This window comes from Euleptes europaea, chromosome 7 (genome assembly GCF_029931775.1).
Source record: "Euleptes europaea isolate rEulEur1 chromosome 7, rEulEur1.hap1, whole genome shotgun sequence".
Classification (NCBI taxonomy): Eukaryota; Metazoa; Chordata; class Lepidosauria; order Squamata; family Sphaerodactylidae; genus Euleptes; species Euleptes europaea.
The window spans coordinates 2275345-2287592 of record NC_079318.1 but is presented as its reverse complement, the minus strand read 5'-3'; the positions used below and the strand labels follow the sequence as shown (position 1 = coordinate 2287592).

Sequence of the window (12248 nt, the reverse complement as noted above, 5' to 3'; positions counted from 1 at the left end):
GTGCAGGGGGTTGGACTAGATGACCCTGGCGGTCCCTTCCAACTCTATGATTCTAGGATTCTATAAATATACGAAACCATAAAAACAATTAAAAAATTGGGCAGGAAACAGGGCTCCCTGATGGAAAATAAAACAAAAAAAGTCTTCACTAGCTGGTGAAAGATGGTAACAGAAGGGGACAGGAAAGTCTCCCTGTGCCCTCTCCTTGGTTGCCACCCACCTAATCTCAGAAGATGGGGGCACCCGATGCAGGACCTCAGAAGATGCCCACAGTGGTCAGGTAGGTTCATCAGTAAGTCGGTGATCTTTCAGATATGTTGGTCCCAAACGACATAGGACTTTACATGTGAGACCACCAGCATCCTGAATTGTACCTAGAAAAATATTGGGACCCAGTGCAGAGGGGCCAAGACTGGAGTGATATGGTCCTTATGACCCATTCCAATCAACATCCTGGCTGCAGCATTCTACACCAATTGACATTTCTGAACACTTTTCAAGGACAGCTCCTGTAGAGCACATTGCAGTAATGTAATTGTGATGTAACCAGGGCACGCTCCACAGTGACCAGATTTTTTCTGCCCAGGAAAGGCTGCAGCTGGCTATGGCTGCTACCTGATTATCCAGCAGTAAGCCTGGGTCCAAGAGCACCCCTCAACTACAGGCATGTTTCTTCAAGGGGAGTGCAACTCCATCCAGAATGGGCGACACCTTGCACAGGTGGCCTTGAACATATGGAGTTACCTAATCACTTCAGACATCTTCAGGGGCCCTTCTTGGGTGGTCTTGCCATCTGAGGCTGAACTGATGGCAACCAGAAAAAGGGCCTTCTCAATTATGCCACCAAAGTTGTGGAATTCCCTCTCCAGGGAGATCTGTCTGTTCCAGTCAATCACTGACTTGCCTGTTTGGTTTGATGTTCTCTCTTTAATCCTTGTTTTTAATTGCTTTTATAATATTTTAAAAGTAGTTTTAATGGCTTTGATTGTTCAACACCCTGAGGACCTTAAGTTGGGTAGACAGGTAGCATCCAAATGTTCTAAATAAATAAATAAATATTATGAGCCTGTTCATTTTCCTTTGCTCAGGTGCTGCAGTATATTGCTGTTCAGCTGTATGCTTTCATGTTTTGTAAACAATAAAAATAAAGATATTTCTTTTCTTTTTCTGAATTTGGAGTTATTTAGTTTCTGCAACCAGAGACAAACTCTGTACTTGGCATATACTTACAAAAGTTCAAAGAACGGGCAAGGAGAGCCTGCCTAGTTGGAAATATCACTAAGAAGGAGATTCCCAAAGAATTCCTGACTTCCATAGCACTTAAAGACGGAGTTTTTGAATTTGAACAGAGGGTCTGCTTACAGGATACCAGGCAAGTGTACTTCTTAATATCAACCTGTTGGTGGCAGCAGGGATTATTCCTATTTGTGCAAGGGTCTGTTTGGAGGAAGCTGAAGTGTTGACATCTTCACTTAGGGCAGACAGCTGGAGCTTTGGGTTAGCTAAGCAAAATTCTTGTCCCCAGGGGTAGAAGAAGGGGCCTGTGAGGTCTGTTTCACCAAAGACCATCCCCAGAGGGTGGCTGCCAGATACCAAATCTCTGAAGGTACTTTGTCATCCAGGTAAATCACAGAAAGGGATCTCTGCTGTGCCACATTGCTACTAGCAACATTAGAGCCTTTTCAAAGGTTTGTCCCTGTCAAAACATCCAAGGCTTCCTCTGCTGCAATTTCAAAGAAAGGCTTGTTGTAGCCCAGCTGCCAGAAATCATCCCCATTTCTTCAGCAGCTGAGATGTAGCTTCTGAGTAATAAACCAAACATCATGCCCAACCATGAAGAAATCCTCCATTATGGTGGACCAAATTCCCCCCAAGAATTCTCCAGTGACAACAAAACGTTTTTCCCCTTCTGAAAAAAACACTGTGGTAAATAGAAATAATATTTAATACTAGTTCAAACCGAGTAGAAAGAGTTAGCTTATTTATAGGAGTCTGATTGCTGGTTCTTTCCCAAGAAATATACAAAAGCAGGAACATTTACCAGATGAGGTCAGTGAATCCCTTGTGGTGGTGCATACGAGGAGAGGAACTACTGAGCACGGAGAGGAGGCATTCCAGGTACAGAAGCTGCAATTGCTGATTCTCACTAAAAATGGCAACAATATATATGTTTTATTGTTCATCCCAAACAGAGTCAATAAAAAAGGAGATGCTTATTCTCCCTGTTTCCACACAGAGATATAAAATAAAGGCTTTCTACCAAGACAATGAAAAAGGACAGCAGTTGAATGCAATTATCTAGAATCAATTTCACCCAAAGAGAAAGATGAATTCTTACTGAAAATGGACAGAGAGCTTCAACAGAGATATTTTATAGCATATTCAGGGCAGACTGAATCATGTCAGCTGCTCTGAACATTTCACTTAATTCATAAGCTAGTCACTGGTTTAAGCAGAAAAGCTCCCCCAATGCTTAACAGGGGCTTTCAAGGGCTTTATTTTGGCACCCTCATGCCTCAAAACTTGATCATGTTTTGTATCTTTAATAGTTGTAGCTATTAGTTTGTTACTTTCCAGTTGAGACTCATCATAGTTGGAGAACATTACAACATTACCTGACTAACTATGCAAGCTCACAGAGTCCTCCTGCCTCCTCTCTCGTACAAACATTCCCTTTCTGTTTTGGAGCTATTAGTTGCGTTACTCGTGCACTATCGGTGGGGTGGATCTAAGGAGCTTTTCTCCAGCTTAAGGAACATTCCTCCAACTTTACTGGAGGAAATCTCTTTGGAGGACAATTTGATCCACCCCACCAAACGTGTACAAGTAAGTAAATCAAAATCAGCTCTAAAACATAACTGGGAGGAAGCCTCCTTAAACTGGAAGTGTTGGAGAAGGCTTCAAAGTTTGCTTAGTGGATTGGTAGGATAGAGTAGGATCCACCCCATTTTCATTAACCAAAGTGTGGTTAATCCCAAACCACACTTAGCACCTGTGTGTAGAAGCAGGCAAACTCCAGCTTGGACTCTGGCCACCATTAATATGCCACACTACTCCGAGTTATCTCCAACTCTGAAAGAAGAAGAGAAGAGGAGGAGTTGGTTTTTATACCCCTCTTTTCTTGACCTTTAAGGAGTCTCAGAGCAGCTTACAATCACCTTCCCTTCCCCTCCCCACAACAGACACCTTGTGAGGTAGTTGGGGCTGAGAGAGTTCAGAGAGAACTGTGGCCAGCCCATGGTCACCCAGGAGGCTTCACGTGTAGGAGTGGGGAAACCAACCTGGTAGGAGGCAATGCCCATGCAAGAGGTGAGAAGGGAAGAATGCGGGCACTTGGAGGGCACTGCTGATGGCCTGAGCATGGCTAAGGTTATGGGCAATATTACATCTGCATTGGGCCGATTGAACATGCACCTTCTCCTTGCAGAAATTTCCCAATTTAACATGCATAGGAAAGCTCTTGTTCCTATAACAAATTGGAAATTTGATCACCTAACCTAATAAAGAAGGAATATCTAATGGAAGGGGAGGCAAGGCAGCATAGTATAGCCCGATCTTGTCAGATCTTGGAAGCTAGGCAAGGTCAGCCCTGGTTAGTATTTTAGTATTTGGATGGGAGACCACCAGGGAATACCAGGGTTGCTGCGCAGAGGAAGGCACTGGCAAACCACCTCTGATAGTCTCTTGCCTTGAAAACCCCATTAGGGGTTGCCATAAGTCGGCTGCAACTTGACAGCACTTTACACACACACACACACACACACACCAATGGAAGAGTCTAATGCCTGCTAATAAGATTAAATTAAAACAAAGGCTCCTGCAAAGTGCAAGACAGGAAACCCCCATGGTTTTAATAGTGATAATGTTCAGTTAAAGAGCCATGTGCTTTGATAACAAAATATTCAATTAAAATGTCTTAAATTTCGACTGGGTTGCGGAAACTGTGTTGGGGACAAGTGAAGCATTACAATATACTAATTCCCCTTTTCTTGCAGTCCACTCACAAAAGTGCCTAACGTTAATAACTGGGTTTAAAAATATTGATGATTAGGATCCAGTGATGAGGGAGATAGGAGCGCTTGCCTCCCTGCCCCAAGAACTGTTCCAAGTGAACTTCTTTGAACTGCTTTTAAAAAGGTGATGCTACAGTAAGAGGGATGAGGCATAACCCTTTTCCACCTAACAATCTCACTCGAGAGCCAGCGTGGTGTAGTGGCTGAAAGCGGTGGACTCTAATCTGAAGAACCAGGTTTGATTCCCCACTCCTCCATATGAGCGGTGGACTCTAATCTGGTGAACCGGGTTGGTTTCCCCACTCCTACACATGCAGCCTGCTGGGTGACCTTGGGCCAGTCACAGTTCTCTCTCTCAACCCCACCTACCTCACAAAGTGTCTATTATGGGGAGAGGAAGGGAAGGGAAGGAGATTGTAAGCCGGTTGGAGTCTCCTTAAAGGTACACAAAAGTGGGGTATAAAAACCACTACCACTACTACTACTACTACTACTACTACTACTACTACTTCCTCTTCTTCTTCAGCACTTCCTTAATTAGGTCTGCTCACACAGCTAAGCGACAGTTACTTTTCTCCAGCAAGAACACCTTCCACTTTATTAATTAAAAGAAACCCAATGCTAAAATTACACCATTGTGCCCCCTGTCCTTTAGACACACATGAGCAGTAAACTTCTGAAGTATAGTTATATATATCTAAATTTACTCCAATCCAGATAAGTCTCTAGGAAAAAAATATATCATTTAAATATAAGCTATTTTCTTCTTTCATTAAGCCACAGTAACACATTGCTAAGCTGTCCTAGCCTCATATTCCATGTTTAGTAGTTTAATACATGGAGAGAAATTTTTTCCAAAGAGATGGTAATTTCTTTTTAAAAGCTAACAAATCACTATCATACATGGGGATAATACACTGTATAATTTACAGTGTTCCAATGAGAAGTGCCACCTGCTTAAATTATAATTTCATTTATCACCCTCTCCCCAAGTAAAACAAGTCCTTTTCTCACCATTTCAACTGTAGATCTTGTAACCTAGAATTGTAAATAGCCTGGTTTTTTCCACCAGAAACACTGCTTTTTTTAAACTTGGGAAAAAATTGATCTTTCCTGGCATGGCATTATATGGACAATTTTTTTTCATGTGCCTGGATGGGAAGGTACACCTTGTATTTGAATGCAAGGAAATGCCTCTTTCTACTGCATTTTCACAGTGAATGGCCTTGGTGTCATTGTTGACACCTGAAAACTTGAGATTTTTAAAAAAAGATAGGGTCAGGGCAATGTCAATACACTCCATTATGACAATAAGTGGCAAGTGTTTTTCTCTGCTTTCTAGATTATCATTTGAAAAGTTTCTGAAATACTTTCTCCCCCTTGCACAAGCATTAAGAGGCCACTTTGTCTTTTCAATGTACATTTTTGCAATGAAACACCAAGTACCTTCCAGCAATTAGCATTACCAAACAATTCAAATATTGCATTATTCTGGAGCAGCACTATGCAAATGTGCAGGTTTTTTGTTTGTTTTTTTACAAAAGTGTAGTGTCACACTATTCTTGAACAGTGTTATGCATGCAGAGAATCATGACAGCAGTAGGGGGGATGCAAGCCACATCTGGTGTGAAAAGGAAGCCATGGCTAACAAGGGTGAAAAACTGGGTAACCAATGCCGCGTGGAACCTTTCAAGCACAACTTAAGTAACAATTGCACCAGCAACATGATCACTGTGTGTGTGCATGGGGGGTGGGTGGGAATACTTATGTGGAATCAGCCCTGTCCTAAGCTGGTGAGTGGATCATTATCTGAGACAAGCCCACACATCAGAAGTCCATGTTGAACAAATGAAAGGAAATGAATATCTTGGTGTGACGGACAAGGGGGTGACCTGCAGCAAGAGCTGAGAGACCAAGAGTGGGCAGAGCAAAAAAAGCTGACACTCTGAGCTCTGAGAGGGAGAGGGATTCTAAGATTTGTAACCAGCCTGAGAGGAGGCTGTGATGAGATTCTGAGCTGAGAAGGAGCGTGCCTGGACGCTGAGAGCCCAGGGGGGTTCTGTACTGGCCTATGCTGGTGGAGAACAAATCCTGTGTAGTGACAGGAGGAGACAGGGAGCGGAAAGGGCCCTTTCTCAAGAAATTGGGAGGGAATAGGCTTGAAAGGAGCTATTCCAAACACAGGGTGTTGTTGGAGATACAACTGCCACAGAGGTGGGGTTTATCTCAGTGGGAACCAGAAGAGTGATTCAAGGGGGAATCACCATACTTCTGCGTTTCTCTGGGGAATAGAGGCTGAGAGGTCTCTCCCTTCCCTGGTAGCTGGGCCGCAGAGTGACAACACCTAAAGGGAGTTCTGGGGATCATAACTGAGAGTCTGTGAATCTGAATCTGTGAGTTCAGAGGAACAGAACTAAGCTTCAAAACTAAGTACTGAAGAAACCTAATTTGAGAAAACATCTAAGCTAAAGACAACTTGAGTAACATCTGAACTAAGCTATCTCTCTGAAGGAATCTTGTGTATATATATATGCGTGTCTATGTGTTTTGGTGTTTCCCTCCAATTCTCTCTTTTCCCCAAAAATCCTTCTTGTGAATACTGTTCAATAAACTTCCCTGTTCGGTTTGTTAAAGATAAGAAGCTTCTTGTGTCAAATTTCTCTCTGAGGTAAACACTGGTGTGGGACTGGAGAAGAAGAAAAATAATCTCCTCACAATACACTCAGGCTAACGCTTTCCCTCAGCATACCCAGACAGGCTGAGAGAGAGGGGTACTAAAGAGGGTGAAAGGGGGTGCATCATACTTGGCCAACAAAGGCTGAAGGATGAACGAACAGTAAACTCCATTTCTCCTTCCTTGCGCCTCAACAACCTCCACTGCCATTGCCTGCAGTCGCTACAGCAACCCTCAATGTTAGACAAGCATTTACAGTCCTTCTTCAAAGAACCCTACCACACAGAGCCATCTTCACAGTGTTGGGTATCTCAGAGGACTCCTGCTGCAGCGTAGCCAAGTTTCAGCTGGCCCTGCAGGGTGGAGATCGCCTTTCCGTTCTGCAGGGCCCCTGCCGGTTGTGGCAGAGAGGCTTCCCCCGACCTCCACAGCTGCAGAGATTTCAAAAGCCGAAAGCAACCACAGAAAAGCAGGGAGACCCTCTCTGCCACACAAGTTATCCACGAGGGGGAGCTGGACAGCACAGCTCACCACAATGATGATGATATAAGATTTTGCTAGTTTAATGTTAGCCAATATTTTTCTATGCCTTCTTAATATTTTTTAATATTACTTAATAATAAATAGCTACCCATACTAGCACACAGATATAATACAAACGTTGCTACTGTGAATAAACTGATCGCAATTCAGAAGTAGACAGATCCCATTTGCAAATAATTACAGTTATTTAGGTGTACAAGTAATTATAGCCACTAAGCTTAATATGGCATACACTTGTAATAATAATAATTACTGGTCTGATAGAAGATTAATGCTCACTTTCTAGTACACATGAGTTACTCTATATTTACTCAATTCATTCCTGAATTAATTTTTCCATGATCTTTCATGCATTGCTGCATAGGATGCTAGAGACTGATTCCCTGGAACTCAGATGTGTGCTAATTATAGTCAGGCTAGGGAATATTTAAGGCACCCACACCATCCGATTTACCATTTTCTCATCAGAAAAAGACATTTTACACATTATTAATTACACATGTGGAGCAATTGTTATCCCAATCTTCAAGAAGGGTGGAGGGATGATTCAGGAAATTACAGACCAGTCAGTCTGACCTCTGTCCCAGGGAAGATGATTGGAGCAGATTTTAAAGGGGCCAATCTGTAAGCATCTGAAGGACACCTTGGTGATCTGGGGATGTCAGCACAGAATTGTCCTCAACAGGTCCTGCCATGCCAACCTCGTTTCCTCCTCTGATCGACTAACAAGCTTACTGGATTGTGGGAATGCCTTCAGTGTTGTTTACCTGGATTTCAGTAAAACATCTGACATGATGTTCTGATGGTTACTATTATCATGCCAATAAAGATGACTGAAACTGATGTTTTGATGGGTAAAAGGGAGCACTGCAGACTGGACTCTAGGATAGTTAGGTGGATAGGGAACTGGTTGGAGAGTTGCACCCAAAGAGCAGTTGCCAATAGCATTTCATCTGATTGGAGGGAGGTGTCCAGTGTGGTGCCGCAGGGCCTAGTTCTGGGCCTGGTACTTTTCAATGTTTTTATAAATGATCTGGATGAGGGGTTAGAAGGACTACTCATTAAATTTGCAGATGGCACCAAATTGGGAGGAGTAACAAACACCCCAGAAGATAAAGATAGAATTCAACAACATCTGAACACACTGGGAAAGTGGGAAGATGTGAAAAAGATGCAATTCAACAAGGATAAGTGCAGAGTTCTACATCTGGGTAACAAAAATGAGACGCACGCATACTGGATGGCAGATACACTTCTGGGTAACACTGTGTGTGAACAAGATCAAGGGGTACAGGTGGATTGTAAGTGGAAAGTCATGCAGTCAGTGTCATGCAGTGGCAAAAAAGGCTAATGCGGTCTTGGGGTGTATCAACAGAGCCATAACATTCAAATCGCAATAGGCATAACTTCTAAATTGCAACCCTGCTGTACACCACACTGATCAGCCACACCTGTGTGCAGTTCTGGAGACCTTACTTCAAAAAGGATGGGGACAGAATGAAGCGGGTGCAGAGGAGAGCTACGAGGAAGTTGAGGTGGGACATGATTGCTCTCTCTTTAAGTATTTGAAGGGCTGTCACTTAGAGGAGGGCAGGGAGCTGTTCCTGTTGGCAGCAGAAGACAGGACTCACAATAATGGGTAGAAATTACAGGCAGAAAGGTGGATATTAGGATTTTAATTTTTTTTTACAGTCAGAGTAGTTTAGCAGTGGAATCATCTTCCTAGGGAGATGGTGAGCTCCCCCTCACTGGCATTCTTCAAGAAGTGGTTGGGCAAACACTTGTCAGGGATGCTCTAGCCTGATCCTGCATTGAGCAGGGGGTTGGACTAGATGGCCTGTATGACCCCTTCCAACTCTATGATTGTAAAGAGTGTTATGCTATACTGTCTTTAAACTAAGACAGTCAGATTAACATAAGTAAATACAGAATAGAAATGAAACTCTACCATATCTCCAGAAAAACTAATAAAGCTAATAAGGAGGAGTAGACCCCCTCTATGAATCCATGTGCCAGTTCCATTCTGCCCAGAAGCTCTTTCTTGTCATTCTCTTGTGGAAGCCGATATGTATTGATGTCACTCATTTCCCTGCCAATGGGTGTAGTGGTTAGATTAGGACTGGGGTGATGAAGATCCCAGACTCCACCCTGTCATGAAATTCCCTGGGTGACTTTGGGCTAGTCACTCTCTCTCAGCCTCACAGGGTTGTTGTGAGGATCAAATAGAGGAAGGAAGATTGAAGAACCATGTATGCTACCTTGAGCCCCTCAAAGAAAGGGCATGATAAAAATGTGAAAGACAGGTAGGTAACATAGAGACAAATAGATGTTTATACTCCTGCTAGCCCTTTCTGCAATGGGCTTCTTTTAGATAATCTGGAAGGCCCATCACCTTTAGCCTTTAGGTTGTTAGTTTGCAGAACAAAGTCCATTTTACTATATATTTTACTGTGTATTACTGTTATCCACACAGTGGCAGAGTCCTATGCTCCCCATTTATATTCAGAATAAGTCACTCACCTGATAACTGTTTGAAGTTTTTCACAGAGAACCGTGAAGACAGAGACAACATCATCACAAAGGGACTCTACTGTAGAATCTCCAAAAGGGACAAAGAGCATATATTAGAGCCAGCAGGAAGGCAGGTGTATGCCTCACTGCATCCACATTAGACATTCACAGAATCTTTCTGGACACAATGTATCAATGGGTAATTATCAGCTCTTGTTTCCTGGATGAGGGTGGGGACTTCCAGTGCTGCTTTTCACTTTGAATTTTTTTTATTTTTATGATTTTATAATTGTGCTATTATGATAATCACACAATAAAAATGCATACTGGCTTTCGCTGATATAAAGGGAAAAGCAGTATTTAAGACCTCTCATCTCCCCCTTACCCTGATAATGTAAAACTATCAGCCTCAAAAGAAAAGTAATTAATCTGGGATATGAAGAAAAGGAAGGAAACATAAAGGGATATGTAGCTTTGAAAAAAACCCACAACTGCCACATCACACTGTCCACAGTGGACACTACTGATGTTTTCTCAGCAATACTATACCTTCACATTTTCCTCCTTTCCGTCTCCCTCCAGATTAATAAATTACTTCTTGTTTTCCATTAGTCATTGCCACAAAAAGTTATGAAAAAGACAGGAAAACAACACAGAAGACACAAGAATGCAATGGGCTGTCAATAACATCATCTGGATTTTCCATTTAAACTGATTAAAAAAGTACTGGTTATTCCAGAGGCTAGTGTGGAAGCAGTCACACATTCCTGTCCATTACACAGGTCACTGCAAACAGGCACGAGCTGTTCATGAGGGAGGTTAGAGGGTATAAGTGTCAATGTCCTGTATCAAAACACTGAAGCAAACCCATAAAATAATCTTTCAGGCTTCTTTGTACCTGTAACATTCGAATTTTAGCCACTTGCCTCTGAGTGTTTTCTCACTAGACTCATCTTGATAAAATAGTTAAATATGTTTTATATACGGAATAGAAATTAAGCATAATGTAAAATATGACAGTGTTCTAGTTTCTAAAGAGATGCTGCTCAGTGTGGAAAATCCATAATGGTTGAACAAGTGCAGGACAATACCAATAAACTGGGTAGCAAGAAGTGAAGAGCAGAAATTGTAAATATGATGACAATGAAAATGCCTGACGGAGAACAAAATAAAGCTGTGGGAGAAAAATTATTTTGAATAATTATGAACACATACCTGGGCTCTTGAATTCTTGAAGAACTGTTTGACTTTCAGTTATCTACCAAGAAAAAAAAAGTACTCATATCAGCACACTCTACGGCTAGTTTTTATACTTAATAAGAAATTGGAGGAAGCCAGGAAGCTAACTCTATGCCTAGAAGTAAATGGCTTGAGTATATGCATTTATGGTAGAGAAAAGAAAGGAGAACCACAATGTGCGAAAATGTTGTACAATTCAAGAGATATCAAACTAGTTGCATACATCTTAGCAGAAATATTCTAGCTGTACCTCAATCAATCAATCAAACTTTAATTTACAGTCATTTGACCAAATCAAAATAACATACAATCACCATAAAACAATATTAATTGCTCAATTCTAGCTATACCTATTTCAGTCAGTAAAATTAAAAAAGCAAAGGCAACATCTTGAAAATCATAGATAAAGTATCTTCCTTTTCTTTTCATCAGATCGTTCACCCCATCCATTTTCAAACTTGCAGTCTGCAGAATTACTAGCTCGGAGTCTGCCGTGAAGGCCGGGTCTATATCTAGTACTGTTACAGCCCATCCCTGGGGGGGAGGGTGTATCCAAGGATTCCTGGCTGCTGCGGAAACAGAAAAAGCTTGTTGTAAAAGTTTAAAATTTTAAAAAGGTAAAAATGCCCCATAATGAGTAGTGAGGCTGTGCCACTGAAAAGGTGGCTCAGCATTGCCACCACTCAAGGGGGCGAAAGGGCTGTGGAAGCTGCCTAAAGGCAGCTCCACCCCGGAAAAGCCCTGGGAATGCCTCCCACACGCCGGCACAGGCTTCCCTTCCAGGAAAGCCCTGCCGGTGTGGCTATACTGGCAGCAGGGCCCAGTGGTGCCTGGATGCTGCCGTATTTGCCTCTGGGCTGGTGTGCCACCTTATTCCGTGATAAGGTAGCACCTACGCCAGCGTGGGGTCACGCCAGCTCCTAAGGAGCTTTGCACCCCCCCTTCAGGAATGGGCTCATCATCTATGATTTATTGGCTTTATTTATAGCCCACCTTTCTCACTGGGACTCCATAATGAGACAACATTGTGCGATGGGTGCTTGCTAACAACAATGAGCAGAGATTTTTTCTAACTAATTCCAGGTCACACAACCATTCACAAATAGCCAATTTTTCTTATAATTTACAAGTGCAAGTTGCATTTCTGAAGCTTTTATAAAACTTTTCTGTTCTTGAGTATAACTTGCACTGTGCTGTGATCCATGTCAGTTCGGCATCCTTGACTATCCTAAATACTAATATACCTAACCCAGCTCATCAACAACTTT

At 42.4% G+C, this 12248-nt stretch overlaps 1 protein-coding gene across 1 annotated transcript in view; it reads right to left on the bottom strand.

Moving 5' to 3' along the window:
• The window catches only part of ARFGEF3 (ARFGEF family member 3), a 111594-nt gene that overhangs the window by 53602 nt on the left and 45744 nt on the right, over window positions 1-12248 (bottom strand). Inside the window, exons 7-9 of the mRNA XM_056852718.1 lie at window positions 10957-10999; window positions 9751-9829; window positions 2042-2146 (exon numbers count right to left, since the gene is read on the bottom strand). Of these exons, the coding sequence (XP_056708696.1) occupies window positions 2042-2146; window positions 9751-9829; window positions 10957-10999 (227 nt within the window). The remainder of the gene's footprint in view (window positions 1-2041; window positions 2147-9750; window positions 9830-10956; window positions 11000-12248) is intronic.